The following is a 20,368-nucleotide window of genomic DNA, read 5'->3' as shown; positions in this document are numbered from 1 at the left end:
CCGTTCGAAGAAAATCAAAAAGGATAAATATGCTGATTCAATCCAGTTTAAACAAAAATCATATGCCACATATACTTTGTTTGTTTGAATTGAACCTATAAGACAGCAAGGAAGCTTTGAGCGCTATTTTGAGCTTATAGCGCAACAAACAATTACAATACAACACAATTTTACTTAGTATAATGGTTTTAAAAATGGCATAACGGCAAACGGTCAAATTTGAATCCGTTTCCAAAAGGGGAAAAGCTCACGGTCACGTACGACGTTTCTCCACTACATACACCACGGCCGACAGTGGCGCTCTCTTTCGGAATTCGGCAGTACTAACATCCATCACAACTGACAGCTGCAGGTAACCGCAACAACAAAACAAGCCAGTTCATAGGAATTTCTTACTCCATGATCATACATGTAAAGAAATACAAGCGCGATAAAGGCGCGCATAAGTGGATATAATTACTGTCTTATCGTTTAACTAGACGCAGTAGTGTAGCGTTTCCAGTGGTAACGATAGTAATCTTCCTGTGTCCGGCGTTATTTGCTACGGAAAAAAGGACGATTTACCGGCGACCATAGCCGCAACCTTTTATCGGCGTCCGCTTCGTTAGATCGTGCCCGTGTGCAGAAGGTAGGTATCAGTTTCGACACGAGCTCCAGGAATTTTCTTGGTGGGGGGTTCGATACAATATACGCTGAGCGGGAGCCGCTTAGCTAATTGTTCATGTTCTATTTATTTTGGATGAGAAATATAAGCTTCACTATACATTTATGAGTGTGTGTGTGTGTACATGTCTCGAATGTTTCGCTGTGAAATTTCTACCCACACAAATTTTGTACCTATATTAAGCTAGGTGAAAGGTTGAAAACAAACCATAAAATAAAAAAATGGATCCGATAGCAACTTTGCCTTTACACAATTCCCACAACCGTTACGAATAAGTTAGGTCAAATTTATTTAACGTTAAAACATGTACAATTGTCAATGTTGTTTATTTCCTTTTTTAGTAACATTAATCATCATTCCGTGCCGACAGCAATGTTTGGTACAATTTGTCGCCTGTGTTTCAAAGAGCTCGATCCGGATGATCCGGACATACACTCTATTCTGGAGAAAGGCATTCAAAAGGCATTGAAAACCGTGTTCCCGTTCGAAGTAAGTACATGCGCTTTGCAAAGGCGAATTTGCGGAATGGGAATCGTTACAAACTCTCGCTTTCCGACAGATATGGTTTGCCGAGGACTTGCCTATGTACACCTGCAAGCAGTGCTCGTGGAACGTGTTGGACTTCTACTGCTACAGCGAGCTTGTGCAAAAGAATCAGGAAACATTGGAAAGCAAACTTTTGCAAGAACAAAAAGTAGCACAAAAATGCTACGACATGGAGACGACGGACAAGGAAAATGCTGCACCAAACATTGCCTTCAAACCGGAAATGCAGTTACCCGATACAAATGTAGCGGACGAACATTTAATAATCTGTAAGACCGAACTGGACGATGTGTTGGTGGCGAACGAGCTGCATCCAGATTGGATGGATTATTCATTCGAATACTTTAACCATGGCAATACAAGCATCACGTGTGAGGAGTACAAAATCACTGCCGATGTGTACGACAACGCGACGGAAAATTGCGAACCAGTTCCCGAAGACAGACAGACCATCGTCGCACAGGAACGTGAGGATGAGGAAATGAATACGAAACAAATGCCAACAGCCGGGCGTGCGAAACAAAAACGCAAAAGAAAGGTCGTTAAAAAATCCCACACTTCCACGTCGATTAAGGTAAACGCAAAACGACGCACTGCAAAGACCAACGAAAGCGAGTTGTCATGTCCCGAATGCGATAGAACATTTCCGAACCTAAGCAGCCTACGAAACCATGAAGTTTGTCATGTGTATGATACGTGTGTGGTCTGTAAAAAAAGTTTACGGCAGAAGAGTATGCGTAATCATATGTTAAGGGCGCATTCTACAGTGAACAGAAGTCAGGAAAAACAAAACAATTATCCAATTGGTAGCAAACAAAAAAAGAAATCAATTGCTTCGGTTCAAAAGACGTGAGACCGGCATTTTTGAAGTAGGGAAGCATACGCAGGTACGCCCTTCGGTGACTCTTTTTGCGAATGAAATAAATAATCCACAGAAGATAGGCTACCCAGTTGAAGGACTTTCCACAACCGATGCTCAAAAATCCACCTTTGTTGTAGTTTGTATGGTAAGACGAGAATGAATGTAATAAAACAAAGTACAAAATGGTGGGGCAGGCAGTAATTATAAATGCTTAAATGTCTATTTCAAAGTATTTTTTTTATTCACGATGGTTATCAGAAGAAGATTTCAGATTAGACCGAATACGGTATCGGATCCCGTCCCGACCGTCTCCTCCTATGGTACATACAATATCCTGTCACGTTTACAATCAAGTCAAGAAAGCCGATATTTATAGGCCGATATCTCTTCGTTTGCTTTAAACTTTAACTTTTAACAATGTGGCCTGGCCGTATTGCCTTCAACTAATATACAATATAATATGCAATTTACATAACATTGAATTTTTTAATAAATTTATACATATATTATTGGAGTTTTTATTAAACATGTTATGCATTTCATTTGCTAATTACAATAAGCATAGCAGAAAGATAGGAACATTTCTGACTGCTTGCGATAATAGAAAAGAATGCTTCACCATATAACGTTGGCAACCCTGGTTCCCGGCAGCAAGCTGTAATGCACCCCATCTGTCAAAAGGGTTGACACTCAAAAATGGCTTCCCGACACCGTGCATGAATCGATCCTAGCGTCATGCTGTTGGTCGCATTCTGCCCGGGTCTGAAGAAAACTTTGCTGACAGTCTGACATCGACGGAGACGGGAAAAAATCGTGTCAGGATCGTGGACGGCAATTTTACGTGAAATTACCACCAAAAAGTTGGATTTTCTTCCATATTTCATATACGATTCACGGGTGCATCGAAAACACACGCATCATCCCTGCTTGCTAGATTGTTTGTTTGTACATTGTTTGGTCAAATCCCGTTTCGGAACTCGTCTAACGCTAATCGCCTGCGTAAAAATCCGCTCCGAACGCGAGTCGTGGAAAAGTTGACCGTCACCCCGCAGCAGCGCTACTGCCGTGTGCCGTTAGCGCGTTGCCTGCCACCATTGTGCAGTATCGGCCATCTACAGAGATTTACACGAACGTTCTCGTCATTTTTGATTCTGCAGTCTGCAGGCCCTTTCCGACCGGCCGACTCGCTATTGCGTTTTGTGGCACATCAGCCAACAACCATCTTAGCCAGCAGAACAGCAGCAGCAGCAGGTGGTGGTGTTGTTGCAGTGCGGAAAACGTCGTTTTTTTTGGCTCATTTTACCAAGACGTAGAAAAATACGTACGTCATCGCGTTGAATTGAGCAGCACCGCGAAATTGGTGTGGAAAAAAGCATCCTAGCATCTAGCATCTTCCGTTGCATTCGCGATAGAATTATTTCCCTAAATTGTTCCCCCTATTTTGCACTTAGAAAATCTTAGCAATCGGCGGAAGGTACGCGATTTGTGTGTGTGTTTTTGGTGCGTGTGCCTGTTGATGTATTAGTGTGTGTGTGTACGTTGTGTGTGCTCGACACAATTCTCCTCATTTTTTTTGTTGGGCCTGAGCTATATGTGTGTCCCCATATACGTAATAAAGTGGTGTTATTAGTTCTCGATTTCTAATCGTTCTTTTGCTTTATTTTATCTCCTTGCGTGTGCTCTTCTTTCGCATATCCCTAGATCTGTGATCATTTAGGGCGTTCGATTCTTCCGATTGGCGTGTTAGCTAGAGCCGTTTTCTTCTCTGCCTCCGGTGCCTACTTTGCTGTGTTCCTAGTGTCCTAGTGCTTAAGTTAGCAACGTAACGCGTTTCTTCTGTGTGAATATAAATATATGTGCGTGAGTTTGTATCGGTGGTGGTTGTTGCTGCGATAAGTGTCGACGACGGATCTGTGTTCTCCGTGTTCCAACTTTGGTGGCGAAAAAAGAAAACGAAGAAGAATATTTACGGACGGTTGGTGTGAATCCGTGCGGCCTCCTCCCCCGGAGCAAAAAAACATCGAGCGGAGGAAATTCTATCGCCAAAAATCTAGCCAACCTTCGGCAACGCAGAAGGAAGAAAATCTGGATTTAGCCAAACTCCATCCGTCCGATCGAACATTGGACAGTCGTCGTCTATGGTGAGTAGGCGCTTTTGGCGACTTGTTATTGTGCCCAACTCCCATATCACCTGGCACTCGATGATAACGTGGTGTGTTGCATTCGGGGGGCAAGCCACTGCTCTCATTTTGTTGTTTTTTTTTTTTCCTGCCTTGGGATAAACCCTGTGTAAGGAACTCTGCGCGATCGCGATAGTAAGCCAACCCGGTTATCCGGTCAATCATACTTCCTGCCTTCTCTACAGATCCTTCTTTCGCCACAAGACACGTGTTGAATGGTGGTGCCGCTAACGAATGTCGAATGAAGATTTAACGTGATGAAATGTAAAGCTTAGCGGTAGAGAGGAAAGCTATCTCACGGAAATCACAGCTTCACGTTCTTCTTTATCCGCTTTTTTTGTTTGCTGCTCCTGCTGTTGTAAAGCAGACCATATTGCGCTCGGTGGTGTGGTAGTGAACGGCGTTACTGTGGTGTACTGGCGGCAGCAGCTGTAGTAAAGCGGCATTGAAGCACCAATACATACACGCATACGGACGCGCTAGGTAAAAAGCGTAGACCGAAAATCCGTGTCGCGCACACCGTGGCGGTGTGTGCTGTGTGTTTGTGTATGTGAAAAAGAGAATCGTCGTGTAAGAAGGGCATTTCGTCAAGAAGGCACACGAAAGCACAGGAATACGCACAGGAAGAAAATGATATCGCAATTGTACACTGTGCTGTGTCAGTACGGCGACCATGGCGACGATGGCGATTGAAATTTGTCACTGTGTTACTTCTTTTAGCAATAAAAACAAGACTTGAAAGGCAAGCAAAATAAGATGTCCGCGGGCGTCCCGTTTCTCTGATCAAAATGGACATATTACTGTATTTGCAAAAATATTAAAAATTAAACTGAGATTGATGAAATTGTGTGTTCAGGGCTAATCTGTTCACCACAGTGCTGCAGCCCAGCGCCGTGTTATGCGTCAAGGCCATATCATATGGCATAAGGAGGAAAAAAAGCAAGCTATTTTAAACCACCATTTGTTCTTTTCCCTTATTACGCTTCCCTTACAAAATCCAATATTTGAAACTAGTGCAAAACAGATGTGTTGTTGCCCGCCTCCACCCGATGGTACACACCTGCCGCCTGTCACCGTTGATCGCCATGATTGTAAAATTGTATCAATTTTGAAAATTATTGTAAATCCCATCCACCTCTCTTTATAGTTCACATTTGTTTAAAAGCGTGTTCCCCCCCCGCGCGTAACAACATGCCAACGTAATCATTGTGACTATTTATATCCCCTTTTAACACACTACCACACTCTGCGTCTCGATCCGAACTACATCATCATCACTCACACGGTTAACGTACAACACCCCACATTTGTGCTACGAACACGTGCACAGGAATCCCTTCAAAACATGTTTGCTCAAACGATACCGTGTTTGTTTTGTTTTGCAGTGGACAATATTCTAGTCCGCACCGGGACGTGGTGTCCGCGTTTACGCATATTTGTGTGCACGGGGTAAAATGTTTGAGCGAGTTGGACGTTCAATTGCGTTTTTCATTTTCGTTACCTCAAGTTTGCAGGAAACTTGGAAGCAAACAGTAACGAACTGATGAACGACAATCAGTAAATCAAGGAGCAAATCGCCCCCTCTAAATTTCTGTTTTCCCTACAAATCTAAATTAAGGTTTAAACCTTACCCACATTTTCAAATTTGTACGGTTGTCCCGTCCAGTTCCTGAGACCTGGGTATCTTGTGTCAAATCCCATCTGGAACGTACCCTTACGTACCCGACACTGACTATCTAGCTACGGGTGTAATCAAGCCAAGGAAGCCTTTAATGGGAGATCAAGACCTCTTGAGGATGTAGCAGCAAGGCGAAAAGGTTACCGGCATCCTAATGAATTGAATTGATTTTTATAAATTACGAATCTATCAATAAAACAATGCATTTACATTGTGAAGTGGTTCTACATTGCAATGGCGTAGAAAATTGTTATTGGATGGTGAATGATAAGACTCTGATGTATGTAAAACAATAAGCCACAAAAGTATGTGGTTTGCTTCTCGGCTCTTTGGATACTCGACTGACTGACTGTATAGTGCGAAGTGATATACTTGCTTGCGATAGGCTTAAATTTATACCACATGTAAAAAGGAACGTTACTCTGATGGTTTTTAAATCTTTCTTTTTAATTGTCTCAAACAGATGGCTCTCAACATTGCTGTACCGATGTCGGGTGTAGGCGATCTCCTGGAAGGATTCGGGCTGCTGTCGCCCATTTCTCCTGTCAGCATTGACTTCCGCAGCAGCATAAAGAACCCGCTATCACCCGTGGGTAGCGAATCCAGCGGCGTCAGTTCTTTGGATTTGGAAGACATTAAGGTAAGGCATCCATCTCCTTCGCAGTCAATGAAATGTTATTTCTACAATTGAAAAAAGAAACCCACTGATTTATCACATTTACGCATGTACACTAGCTAGGGACATAGCATTGCTCAAGATCCATTACAATAGGGAGAGAATTTGCAGAGAATATATGAGGACAAAAATTGCGCCTTATGATGGCATGTGCAGCTGCTTTTGAATAATTCTTAAAATAAGAAAATCGTATGACCTACATATTGAAGATAATTTAGGTATGGGTCACGACTACCTGAGCGTCTTGAGCAACAACGAACAGGATCCGAAAACAGATTGTCCCTTCGACAAAGCACAGCTGCACTGCGTTGCTTTGCAAAGCCTACCCGGATAGACCTTTCATGCTATTGCCTTTTTAAACCAGGTAGAGAAAAATGTTACTATTTTTGTACCTTTGCATTTGTGTGGAATTCATTTAGGAACCTCTATTTCGGAACACATTTTTAAAAGTACATAGTAACAATAAGGGCATTAAAAAATATGTTAATTATTGTGAAATGTGAGATGGAAGCTTACCTGTTTCCTTCAGCATTCGATGTACGATATCTTCAATCGTACATGAACGCATTTTTAAGTCTCATGCGTCTAGCCATTCTAGCGCGTTGAAGGGCCACTGCTGCGCTAGTGCAATCCAGGTACACTGAATTGTCTACAGGGAGACAGCAAGGTCCACAGGGTCCACAGGGTCCACATGGTCCACAGGGTCCACATGGTCCACAGGGTCCACATGGTCCACATGGTGTGCAAGGTCCACATGGTCCACACGGTGCGCAAGGTCCACAAGGTCCAGACGGTCCACAAGGACCACACGTTCCACAAGGTCCGCACGGTCCACAAGGACCACACGTTCCACAAGGTCCGCACGGCCCACAAGATCCGCACGGTCCACAGGAACTAGTGCAGCACATGCTCGGTGAACACAAGCCAGCACCACAGCCCAAATAGTCGCAGCAACAGGATGTATTGCAGCTCATCTTCCCCACGGTCGGCAAAGGCGCAAGTCGCGGCAATTTTTCGCTCGTATATAAGGGCAGATGCAAGATGGCGATGGACAACCGTATCCACAGCAAAAGCAGTTGTTGTAAGCGTATGGAGTACAGCAATAGGCCGAGGGATAGTAGCAGCAACTTGGAGAAATTGGGCAAACCATTACTAAAAGAATACAGCAGTTTTATGCCTACTTCACCGGAGTCAGAAGATTGCGTCTTCCATTTAACTTACCTATCAAGCGGTAGATCTTGTTGAGCGTTCAACTGTTCGAAATTTGGGGGTTCACTTGGAATTTAGAAGCACATCCAACTAGAATGACTGTTTCAAACGGAATGATGATGGTACTACATGTGAAGTACTTCGATAAACTCGCCACTGGCTACTCGATGGGGGCATAGTATTTGGCGTTTTGCAACGCTGTGACGATTGTACCAAAACCACTTGACTTGATGGTTTTTTTTAAGTACAAAATGGCTGCAAAAAAAGTTCCAGGAAACTTTTGCTGGTCGTTTGAATGCGCTTCATAATGTGATAATAGGTAGGTTAGGGTGTGGAGGATCAAATGTTACCCATTCATAAGGTGCACGAATATGGAAAAGTTACTTTTAATTGTATTGTTTGTACGGTTTTTACAGAGTTTACGATGAGGTTATATTTTTCACCGGGACTTTGTTTGACAGATAAAGCCAAGGTTAAATGACAGTTAATTCACACAATACCGGAAATTCAATACAATACAATGCCGCCATTTTATATTTCATTGCAGAAACAAATGCCAACTCTAATGGACGAAAATGAAGAAAGCGACGGATCATCCGGCTCGGGAAAATCGCCATCTAACACAACCGTTGGATCAACCATGTCGTCGGCCACATCTTCCAGAACCTGTTCCACCTCTTCTTCCGCGTCCACGGCTTCCGACGACTACTCCAACCAGATGGATGAAAATGAACAAAAATCTTCGGATGGCTCCGGTTCCAACGATGAGGATGGTGGCGTGACACCAGCAGCAACAGCAGCAGCAGCACCATCATCCTTACCAGACCTTCTTGGACCCAGTGAGGTGGAAGCTGAAAGCGAACCTGCTGTAACTGGAACGGATGAAGCTTCGCTCGTCTCTGAAGAATTTAAACGATCCCTGGGGTTGCTCCTATCGAACGAACCGAACGAACTGCCATTGTTTTCACCCAAAGCTTCAAAAGAATCCATCTTTAGCGTGCCGCGCACCACCATCTGTTACAACAATCGCGACATTCTCAATCTGGCAAGCAATGTACGTCCATACGGTAGAACTCCCGGTGAGTTTGCCTTCCAGTTTGCTGAACTGCCGGAAACAAACAACATTCAGTTCTTTCTGCAAAATCGGTCCCAATACCACCGGCTCGGACCGAACGGTCACGTGCAGGAGTTTCGCATGGCCACCTGCGCATGCTGTGATTTCCAGTATCCGGTGAATACGGTGGGCGCAAACTCGAATGCTGCTACTGCTGCACCTTCTGCCGCTAACCAGAGCTTCGGTACCTCGAACTTGGCCAATCTGAGCGCAAACCAAATCTACGGCAACCTCCAGCAGCAACAGCAGCAGCAACAACATCAGCAACAGATGCGACTGCAGCAACAGCAGCTGCAAATGCAATACGCCAATCGTTACAACAACAATGCCAATAATGGAAACTCGATGGGTCGTGACTACAGTATGTACCACCAACAGGTAGCCAGCGGAATGGGTGGTGGTGGTAGTGCTGCGGGAGGAAATCTACAATCTTCGCGATTTAACAGTGGTGTATACGGCACGGCCAATGGTCTTCCCGGTGGTGGATCATTGCCAAATGCACATAACAGCATGCTTGGCGGTTCCTCCGCGGCGAATGGTGGCTTCTTTAGCAACAATCTGCTGCAGGGCCGTGATCAATACAATCCAATGGCGTCGGGGATGGGAATGCAGTACAATACTAATGCTGGCGCTACCTCCAAAGGAATCTCCCAATCGAATGGTGCACTATCGCAACCAGCAGGACAGCTTCGCCAACAGCAGCAATATGACATGTTCCAGCAGCAAAAACAATTCCTGAACAACTATGCCGGATTGGGCTCTGCTGCTGGCGGTAATGGTGTAAACGTGACGGCCTCCTCCACCGCTGCCGCTGTCCGTCTGCAGCAACAGTCACAGCAAGCTTCCCATTACTATAAGAAACCGCAGGCCATGCGTTACGGAGGAGGAGCGGGAGCGAACAACACCATGCCGCCGACGTCCGGTGGACCTTCCGCTGGTTCCAACTGGAAGTCTCCGATGGCTAATAACAACACGATTCAGGATCCCGCCGCCAAGCTGTTTATGGAACTCAACAAAATGCAGCAGCAGCAGCAGCAACAATCACAATACTACGTACCTTTCCAGTAAAGCATATTTAAAATGCACGCAGCAGGCGCAAACCAACAAAAGACAGCGAAATGATATACAACACGTGTAAAAAAAAAAATCAAACGAGCCTCAGCAAATGTGGACCAACAACAACGACAAATGAAAATCAGCAAACGGAAGAAGAGCAAACAAAGAAACACAGAATATCATAGAACGGTAGCAGCAGCAAACCAGCAACATCATCATCATCTCGCCATCGTTACCAAAGTTGCCAAAGCAAACACAAAAAACGCGATTTTTTACTAAAACTTTCATTATCTAGTTTGTAGTTGTGATGTTGTTATATGGCCAACAGTATCATGTTTTACACACACACACACAGCCGAAAGGATTAATTTAAATAATGCTGCTCAAACTGCCATCCTGCACGTGCTATGAGAACGCGCACGGTGGTAATTAAATCAGTGCTCGAAGCCTTCCTGAACCTACCCCGTTTTCCCACGGACACACTAAAGAAATTATTATTAAAAACGAAGGAATAACGTATACTGTGCTGCTGCGTCGTCCCCTAAAAGATTGGACAACATTTGTCACGTTATTCTAAAACACAAAGCAAAGGAAGCTACTATCCACCCGGCAGCGCTGCAACGTTAAACAAATCGAATACGAGAATCGAGCATACATTTCGATCGGATCGGCAACGGGGAAAACAAACACGCCAACATTTTATTTAAATTCATCACCGCTGCAGGTAGCTGAAACAGATTGAGGAGCATAGCTTACAAGAGGAAAGCAGAACGGTCGAGACGAAAGCAACATCCTTGCGAAACCAGTGTTTTAATTATGCGTTCTACAAGAAAATCCCACCAGTAACGTAACATCAATCTGTGTGTGTATGTGTATGACCGTCGTATTTTGAAGAAAACCAAACACGATAATGGATGTGATAGTGCAGAGCAAAAGTCCACGGGGAAAGAAACAATCAAGCCTCTATACCAGTCAGTCATCATCATAGTAGGCGATCTAACCAGCTTCAGTGACGCGCGTGATCACGGGCAGGAAGTAAACGCAAGGCATCACATCATCGGGGCGGAGATTCCCGCCACATTCTCATCGTGCTTTCATGCGGATCCGATTCCGTAAGTATTACAAATACTAGAGCGTGTGTGAGAGGTACTATCCTCCAGTATTCTCTTTCCGTTTTCGCTTTAAAACAGATTCTCACTAGTCGCTTAGTTATGGAATTAACCAACTTTGAAAAGGGAATTAAACAAGAGTGAATGAGTTAGAATCGTGAATTGAATATTATACTCACTCTTTAAGAGTAAAATCTCGAGGAATGATTTAATTCTTCGTGCGAACCACTCAATCACTTCGATTTAACTCATTCACTCTCTCGGCTAAGCCCGGTTTTTTTGTTAATGATCTGATGGGGCGGTACGGTGGCCGAGGCGACAACGGCCGGGTAAGGTGGCCGGGATTCAAATCCCATCCGGACCGCCTCCCCGTACGCAGGACTGATTACCCTTCTACGGGTAAAATCAAGTCATAGAAAGTCAAAAATGGAAGGCCTCGGACACCTTTCGAGGAAGAAGAAGAAGATCTGATTTACATCTTTGAAAACCTCTTGTAAAAACTTTTAAAATAGAATTTTTAGTTTTTGGCTAAGGAGAAGAATAAGCCCACAAGTTGCATGAACAAAATGATTTAATTTAAACTCACCGTAAGTTGTGTACATAAATTTTGGAAAGCATTTTCATTTGGCGTCGTAAAATGTAGTTATAGTTATTATATAATTTTCTACAATTTTTTAGATAAAATTTTGAATAATTATCTATTTATTTATTATTATCATGATTAAGTCCAGGTATATAAACTATTGTTATTAATGCTAAAAATTACTATTTTATCTAGTTTTTGTACTTTTTAGCAAGTTTATAAACTATTGAGTAAAAATTGTCTTAAATACAAAATTAATTTCTTTTTTTTGTTACTATCGAAAAATGATACAAACATGGATCAGTAATGATTAAAATTATAATTGTACTTGTACGGTTTTCACTGATCATGATCGGGAAGAGGGACTTGTGATATTTGCGCTGGTTTACTCAAACTTGTGTTGCTCGCTTGCCGTTCAGGTAGTTGCTGTATATTCATTGTCCGTTTACATAATTCATTCGTCTTAGTTCATTCTATAATTCATTCTAATTTATGCAAGGTACCTTACTTTGCTATAAAATTCAAAATCCCAACCATAATTATTCCCTGAAACGTCTAACCGTAAATTCATACCAATACCTAACTCAAATTGATATGAAAAGCATATTCAAATTCCAACAGTACTTACAAAAAACATTGAAAAAGTTTAAAAAAACCTGATAAAATGTCTATTGTATAGTTTAAAAAAATTTCATGAAAAACTTATCAAAACTTAATTTTTTTTAACTTAATTAAGGGTTAATTTAAACATTACTTTTATGTCCTAAATACTCATGAAAACATTGCACCGTGAACTTTCACACTACTTGCATACAGTTGCGCTCCGTACAACGTGTGAGCCTATTCTACTCCTATTAGCCAATTTAATTATCTCAACTAGATTTTGAAACAGTCCTTTCTTTCTTTAAAAAATTAGAATGTTGCATAGGGGATAATCCTTGGAAATCGTAGGGTAATTGCTTTCTCCATTCACACTGCTTCTAAACTGCCCGCGGGGTTATTAAAGTGCACCCTTTATCTATCTATTCATTTTTACAGGTTGTAATGTTATCCTGTCTCATCTATCTTTGTGTGCGTGTGAGGTAATTACTTCACCAACGTCATGCGAAACAGATCGCGCCTCCTCGCCTTCGCTGTCAACATGGTATCCGGCTACATATATGCGCCTTCAACAGTAAAAACTGCAGCTGCTTTTGAGCAGCGTCCCATGGATGGACAACCGCTTAGATGACTAAGGAAGCGAAAACTAAGAGGGAACGAGTAGTCCCCAAAGCAATAGCAAGTCACGATTTAGGAAAGAAAAGTATTCCCTTGCTTCTCCCGAAACCTGAGTTTGGATGGAGCGAAACACAATAACAAGTCCAACAAAAGCAAAAGTGGGAGTGTGTACGTTTGATAGAAATGCAACCAAATCTTCCCCCGTGCGAGAAGCAAAGAGGAAGGAAACACACAGAACGAAGATCAAATCGATGTTATAGATTAGAGATACTACTACACGACAAAAGAAATCACAGAGTGATTCCCGATTAAAAGTATTGGCGCGATATTATTACACCATATGATAGTGGTGTGTGTGTGTGTGCGTAGTGTGGTGAGCAAATGAAAGGAAACAACATACAAGACAAAATTGAATGCTTTAAGAGGTAGTAATCAAGCGGTCCCCCCGATTTGTAAGAAACGAATTAACGAACTCATCGTAAAGAATCGTAGAAGAGGAAGATAAGAGGTACGTTTAAATTTTTCCATTACAATCAGCACACCAACACACACACACACACACGCACATACGATATAGAGTGGGGGAAAGGACGTTGATGTGGACAAAACTGATAATCGATTAGGGAAGATTGTGGAAACAAAAAAAAAAAAACAATATCGAAAACACACCTTAAGCGAGACAGAATGCAGGAAACAAATACTTTTATTAATGGCTTTAGTGATGCTGAATACAACAAACAAAAGGGATATGAACTAACGTTATTATGAGTATAAGATACATATTACCTATATATTTACCTAGTTGTAGTTCTATTTCGATTATCAGTAGTACTGAATTCGGGTGGGTGGGTGTAGCTTTATTGACCGCGTGGGCCATAACCTGGCCACCATCACCACCACCACCACCACACATACCATTGTTGTAAGGGTGGCTTTTCTAACTCTTTTAAGAGTGTGTTTGTCGGACCGGACCGGAATGTAGAGCGGATGTGGACGGGAAAAAGGATAGCAACCTTAAGAAGCGTCGTTCAAAGTTTACAAAACCACCTCCAATATTGTGTACTGCGCATGGAGGAGACACGATCAATGTTACAAGTAGATTTTTTCAACATTAAAATGTAAGCTAGCGTGAACCCCTGACTGCTTGCAGGATCGATTGCCGGAAAATGGTAGCGCGGTAGCTACTACTACTACTACTGTCCAACATTCTTATTTATATTTATATGTTTGTAATTTTTGAGCTCTAGAAAATTGTTTTGTTTTGAGCAGCAAATTTTTCCATAACTAACAACACACAGCATAGACAGCATAGCACGCGTTGGCTTATAATTTATTGTAAAAAATTGCTCTACTGTACGAAAAAAAAACTGCTGTCTAAATCACACAAAACTGAGCCACGCATCTACTACTACTACTACTACTACAAACAATCGTGATAATTTTGACCCCAAAACAACGTATAACTATAGAAATATCATTACGCAAGAGAGTTTTTAAACACGAGCGAGGTTTTGACGAGCTAGTAATTTAAAATGTAACGCCAGATGATAGTTGGGTTGTAGAATTTAATTCAATGTAGCTGTAATATCGACACACACACACATGAAAGCAGATAGTCTGAACTGTAGTTGTCTACGTTTTTTTTTAAATATAGTTGAAATAGTTTTACTACGTCCAGAGTATATGTGCTGGACCGAAGTGTCATCGAAGGCCAGGCGCGCGGATAGTAATGGACGGGGGAATACAGAATTTTATGGAAACAAATGGCGATAAACAAACAAAACATCCTGCAGTAAAATAAACAGACAGGAAGTGACTGTACAAATTAATACAGACAAACACACACATACACAATATCAAAGGCCGGCGGCACTACTACTGATCTTATTATGCTGAGTTCGGCTTGCATAAGTAAAAATGTGATTTAGATCGATCGGTTCAAAGAGAGAGACTGTTAACAGGCATGATCAGCGGGTTTGTGGAGGGGGGGGGGGGGGGGGGGGAATCGTTACCGTTATCAATCAGCTTTTGCTCACCATTATTATGTTTATAGCTCGTTCTGTTTATTTTATATATCTCTGTTTTAGTGATGCGCACGCCGTTTTTACTTACCGTATATATTGCCCTTTTATTATTTGCTTCCGACGAAAGCAGAACTGAGTAGTAGGAACTTGACGAATGTTAGAAATACACCTCCGGTTGCGTTCATCCGTTTTAGGTTTACGTTTGTTTGTTTTTTTTTTTTTTATACCACTTCGATATTCATGCTACTTTCGAGACGGAAGCGAAAGGAGGCGCCCTATATTCCGTTTGCTTGGAGGTAGAGAGGTATAAAGCGAGGCAAACAACAACAGTGAGAGAAGCGCGCGCACGCACCACCATGTGCTTTAACTAGTTAATTATAGTTTGTATCATCTTTTCCAACCCTCGAAGCTGTGTTGCAGCTGTTGGCTGGTTTATAACACGTTGGATTTCATCGATTGATATTTTGGTTATCATATGTTAGCACATATAATAGTTCGCCTAACACAGAGAATAACTGACATATCCTTCCAAAACTCGCAGTTTTCATGCGAGCTGCTGGCATGCTTAACCCCCCAAGGAAATAAGCATATGCCACCGGGCCAAGAGTGACGCAAGAATGAAAGGGGAGAGCAAAACCGTACTACATCCTCAGGTAGAATATTGTTGTAGTAGTTGCACGACACGAGCGCATATATGTGCATGCCTTACACCTGCATGATGCGCACACGGCTAGGATCAGAGAAGAGTGTTAAGCCAGACATTCGCTAGTGCCACAGAAAAAAACCCCCAGAACTGATGCTGAACAATGCAAATGTAAACTGTAAAAGGATGTGATAATAGTACGCTAGTAGAGGTAGTAATGTCCATGTGTGTCTGTTTTTTCGGGTAGAGACTTATTTTTGGTTTTGTTACTTTTTTTCTTATTTTAATACGAAACACAACACCTTCCTTGTTACGACGCGATGCAGCGGAAAAAGTTTTACTTTTTAACAACTCGTTACCTAAATTTATTTAACTCGTTCTCCATTACGCCGTAGATCTCTCTATTCTCGCAAACAAGAGCACACCGACTCGATAACGAATAATGCTAGCGTGTATAGGCAGGTAAATAACAGGGCAAGCTAACAGGGCTATAATAAAGCAGCAGCAGCAGTTGCCCCATCATCGGACCGAACTCATGTCGATCATTTCTTTGCTGCTCAGAGAACAGTTGAAATAGTGTTTCGACGACAGACTGAACCAATTTGGCGCCCCAACAAAATAAAAGATAAGAATTTGGTAACACCGGCGGTACTTAAGCCATGCTCGCTTTTTTTTTTTAACCGTCTCATACCGTGCTTGACTGAGAAGAGAGACCGTCTTAATAATCTTAATAAAACTAGTTACGAATCAAAGTACAGCGAAAGGAAGCAATTAATCTGGTTGCAAAAAGGAAAGCGGTTATCACACCACAACAGCCCTCATTGTGTTTATAGCGAATGGCAATATAACGCAATGAAATACCAAATTGTGAGCTTACCTTACTTTAAGCGTGCGGTGGTTTCTGTAGAAGAAGCAAATTTCGTTGGGTGTTAATGTGTGAACGAGCATTTCGAACGGGGTCGAGACAACAATACTGAGTATAGGTAGGACAGGATTAGCTAGCTGTAGAAGAAACTATTGTGCGCACGTGTAACAGCAGGTGTAAGGCATGCATCTATCATGGACACGTACGTGCCAACGGAACAAAAAAGCAACGTAAGATGAAAAACAAACACAGCCGAGAGAAACACCATGTGCGTGTAAAACTAGACAAGACAGTTCGAAGATCTCATATTGGCGGGATGCATCCAGAAAGTGCATCGAAATATAACGCTATTTAAAAACACGCATACAAAACCCCCCGTTTAACTTAATCAATCGCGCGCGAACTTAGTGGCGCAAAGTGGTTTCTTCTAGGTAAAAGAAAAAGTAACTTGCAAAGACACGGAAGGATAAGGATAGCAGCAATCTGTCAGTATAGTTAGTGGTCCCTTTTTGTTACAAAAGACATTCAGTTTTTGTTTTTGTTTTAAAAGAAACCTCTCTCAGTCGCCGCAAAATCGCATTGCCAATGGGTGGAGCAGCAAGCAAGCAAATGCAGAAGCGATAATCATGTGCTTAATTATTAACACAGTAAACACCACAATAAAAAGCAATTAATAAAGACCAAACATCAAACCGTGTGACGCGCGTGACGAATGAAAGCTCCTTCCTGGGGGGGGAGGGAGGCAAAAGCATTCAATGATGATGATACGAATCGACGTACGGACAGTGTCGGACAAAACGATAAGAGCATTCTAGGTTTGTTTCTATACAAAAAGTGATTTTTTTTGCCAGTAAGCTTTAGTTCAACATTGTGTTGGGCAACATTCCCTTGTGCAACTTTTCCCATCATCCCCTTTTGGTTGGGAACACTTTCCTTACCCTTTTGGAGCTTTGAATCAACTAGCACACTACCCATTATTTGCTGTTGTTGCACAATTTGTCGTTCGATTTGGTTTGTGTTTGGGGGTCAATTTTTTTTTTGACAATCGGCCATGGATTCTCAGCCGGGTTAAGGTCGGAAGATTGAGCCTTGTTCTTGTTGTTTCTTGTGTACTTTTGTATGTCTCTTGTGTGCGTCAAGCGTATTTATTATGATGATCTCTGGCCGATTTTTAATTTTTCCTGTCAATAAAAAAATTGTCTTCGGTTCATCGAATCGCAGAATGTTCTAACAATTGGGACCGTTTTATCCAAAATGATCCCTCAAAGCCCGTGAAACGATATCTCGACCTTAATGCTTAATTTCGGTAATTATTTTTAATTTACAATTTTTAATTTAAAATCAGCTGAATGGCCTTACTGTTATGTTCGACACTGTATCCGCATACCCAATGGTTGTACACAGATACCACTCACTACACTCTTTCATTAAGATCGAATGTTTACTAACCACTCGCTATTGCTAACAAATCTCTGAAAGTGCTTAGAGACCGAAGGCAATACAGTGTACACCTTTGCGGAAGACAAAGGAACGAATGAAGTTAATTTAATTCGTTTTTTGTTTTGTTTTTGTAGCCAAAATGCGAGCATCGGGATTTGAACCGATCCGAACACTATTAGCTTATGACATAATAACTTACACAGATATACATTCGTGGTTGTGGTTCTCGCTGGATCGTGTTCTGTCCAAGCTCATCCCCCGAGCCATGATCATTCGTTTGCTGTTCTCCCTCTAATTTACGGGTGTATGTTAACGGCCAAGACAAAACTTATGAACGAACACAAAAAAAAAACACTCTAATGCAGGGCGCGCACTCCGCAAAAACTTCAGACAAATATAGATACACACAAACACACACACACACATATACGTACAAGACTAAGTTGAACAATAAATGATAAAAAAGAAAACGAAATACGATTAAGATGATTACTATCCTTCCAAAAAGTATATGCAGTAGCGTTGCATTACGTTAGCGGATAATGGCGGCGCGACCGAAGCAGTGATACACGTGTTGATTGTTTTTAGAAACGCTAAAGAAAATTTATGTAAAATAATGGCTCGAAGGCATGCCAGAGTAAAACAGCAGGAACACAGTAGCAAACAAAAACCAGATGAAGCGTATAGCGTATAGTTTCCCCTGTAGCAGAGGCACCTAAACTAGAAAAGGAATTAATATAGGACAGTCAAAGTCGAATCAAACATTCGTTTTTCAAACTGGAACTACTTTTCTACTGTTTTTAACTCAATCTCGTTCGCAAAATAAAAACGAAACCGCGCAACGGTGCAGTTGTGTAGCAATAATTGGGCGTTTGTATTGTTCCTAGCTAGGCATGCTCGACAGACAGCGGGGATTCATCCGGGTTAGTATGAATGAAATACGTCATCTGTTTGTTGCTCTGTGACGCACCGATAGCTTTCGATAGAATTCTAATTGGCAATGAAATTTTTGTTCAACTTAAAGGACGAATTTCCCAATCTGGCTCCTGGCTTGGCGATCAAGGTTTCTTTAGGACGTAACTTTTTTTGACAATCGTTTCAACGAATGGAAAACATTATAAGGCTTAGGGCCTAGTATTATAACTAATATACTTTTTAACAGGAAATTTAGAGTTACACCACCAATGATAGAAATTCATTTTAAATTCCAGGAAGTATGCAATGAGTAGTTAAGCAATTTCCTCAAAGCTAAAAAAAAACGTTCCAACGTTTATAAATTTTGAATAATTGCAGATTTGGAAATAGCTAAACCACCTCGATCGTAACCTTGATCTTAACCAGATTTCTGAAGGGTGTCGAAAGAGGAAAAAAAATCATGATTGCGCAGCACCAGACTCGGGAAATCGTCCTCATAAAAGAGCTGTTTTCCATTAGATGCGTTCGAGGGATACAGTTTCGACGAAGAGCATACGAATTGAATGTGAATGCTCAGTACCAAGTTCCAGTAAACGCTTTAGATAATGGAGGGAAAAAACCAATATCAACCCCACAAACATACAATGCTCCCTCCTCGTGGTGTAGTAGTAGTAAAAGCTTCTCTGTCAACATGCTGTCCCTGGGTAGCAGAACTGCAGCAGAAAAACTAATATTAATGTATACAAGCAAAGCACTGTACACAGTGTTACAAAACAAAACAGAAAGACAACCATCTCGATATGTGAGTGGAGAGAAAGAAACACAGAAGCAATTTTTTTATTAAACTAAGCTGAGCTCAGTGTGCTGGTTTATCGTGCGTAAAGTGACAAAACAAAAACCCTCCAAAAAAACGAAAAAAAAATTGATCGTGGTTTGATCTTCAGAGTTGGGGAGATCGAAAATCCCTAGGACACGAAACAAGGCCTAGCTGCGGTAGTGCGAATTCTCTAGTCTTTATTTTTTGCTTGCACTACTACATTTACCGCATGAAAAGTGTGCGTGAGGGGACAGAAGCAGAAGTTATCCTTTTTCCCGCGATCGGTCCGACAAATCACTTCAATCATTTAGATTTCCATTCAAACAAACCGTACGTTACGTACAGGAAAAACCCTGCTCAAACAAGTAGGCAAAGTAAAAAGGCGACTGCGTTTCTACGGGCAACTGCCCTTAGAAACCAAACACACGTGATCATGGTGGTGGTGTTTCGTAGAGAAGCAAAAAGAACGAAGTGACGGCGACTTAACGGCCAATTTACTATTAGAATGTTAGTTTAGCCTTATTATTGCTTTAATTTAATGTGTTCCTTTCTTCATTTTGCCACCCTCTGTTTCATTCCCTGTGTTATCACACTGTAAATGCAAATATTTAGTCAGATGAAATTAACTTTCATAGACACTAATTTGTTGTTTTAATATTCCAAGTTTTTTTTTTTGTTTATTTAAAGTGTTCTTCTTAAAGCAAATACCTGATATTCATCTACTACTACCTCCTATTTACTTGAGTTATTGCCATTGTTTTTTATATAA

General features: G+C 41.7%; 2 protein-coding genes and 1 long non-coding RNA gene across 3 annotated transcripts; 2 read left to right on the top strand and 1 right to left on the bottom strand.

Annotated features, from left to right (window-relative positions):
• The first annotated feature begins 347 nt into the window (after positions 1-347).
• LOC118511608 lies at positions 348-2,542 on the top strand. Its single transcript, XM_036054894.1, has 3 exons — positions 348-628; positions 1,006-1,153; positions 1,224-2,542. The coding sequence occupies exons 2-3, from the start codon at positions 1,037-1,039 to the stop codon at positions 2,061-2,063; spliced, it is 957 nt and encodes a 318-aa protein (XP_035910787.1). The 5' UTR covers positions 348-628; positions 1,006-1,036; the 3' UTR covers positions 2,064-2,542.
• A 342-nt stretch (positions 2,543-2,884) lies between these two features.
• On the top strand, positions 2,885-18,219 carry LOC118511604. Its single transcript, XM_036054886.1, has 4 exons — positions 2,885-2,903; positions 6,394-6,570; positions 8,363-11,097; positions 12,716-18,219. The coding sequence occupies exons 2-3, from the start codon at positions 6,394-6,396 to the stop codon at positions 9,995-9,997; spliced, it is 1,812 nt and encodes a 603-aa protein (XP_035910779.1). The 5' UTR covers positions 2,885-2,903; the 3' UTR covers positions 9,998-11,097; positions 12,716-18,219.
• On the bottom strand, positions 3,773-4,848 carry LOC118511618. The gene is made up of 2 exons (XR_004906168.1): positions 4,552-4,848; positions 3,773-4,479 (listed from the first exon to the last, which is right to left on the bottom strand). It is a non-coding gene; the product is annotated as an uncharacterized LOC118511618 (long non-coding RNA).
• Positions 18,220-20,368: the final 2,149 nt, after the last annotated feature.

The sequence above is a fragment of the Anopheles stephensi genome, chromosome 3, assembly GCF_013141755.1.
Source record: "Anopheles stephensi strain Indian chromosome 3, UCI_ANSTEP_V1.0, whole genome shotgun sequence".
Taxonomy (NCBI): domain Eukaryota; kingdom Metazoa; phylum Arthropoda; class Insecta; order Diptera; family Culicidae; genus Anopheles; species Anopheles stephensi.
The sequence above is the reverse complement of the archived record's forward strand: the minus strand, read 5'-3'. Positions and strand labels throughout refer to the sequence as shown.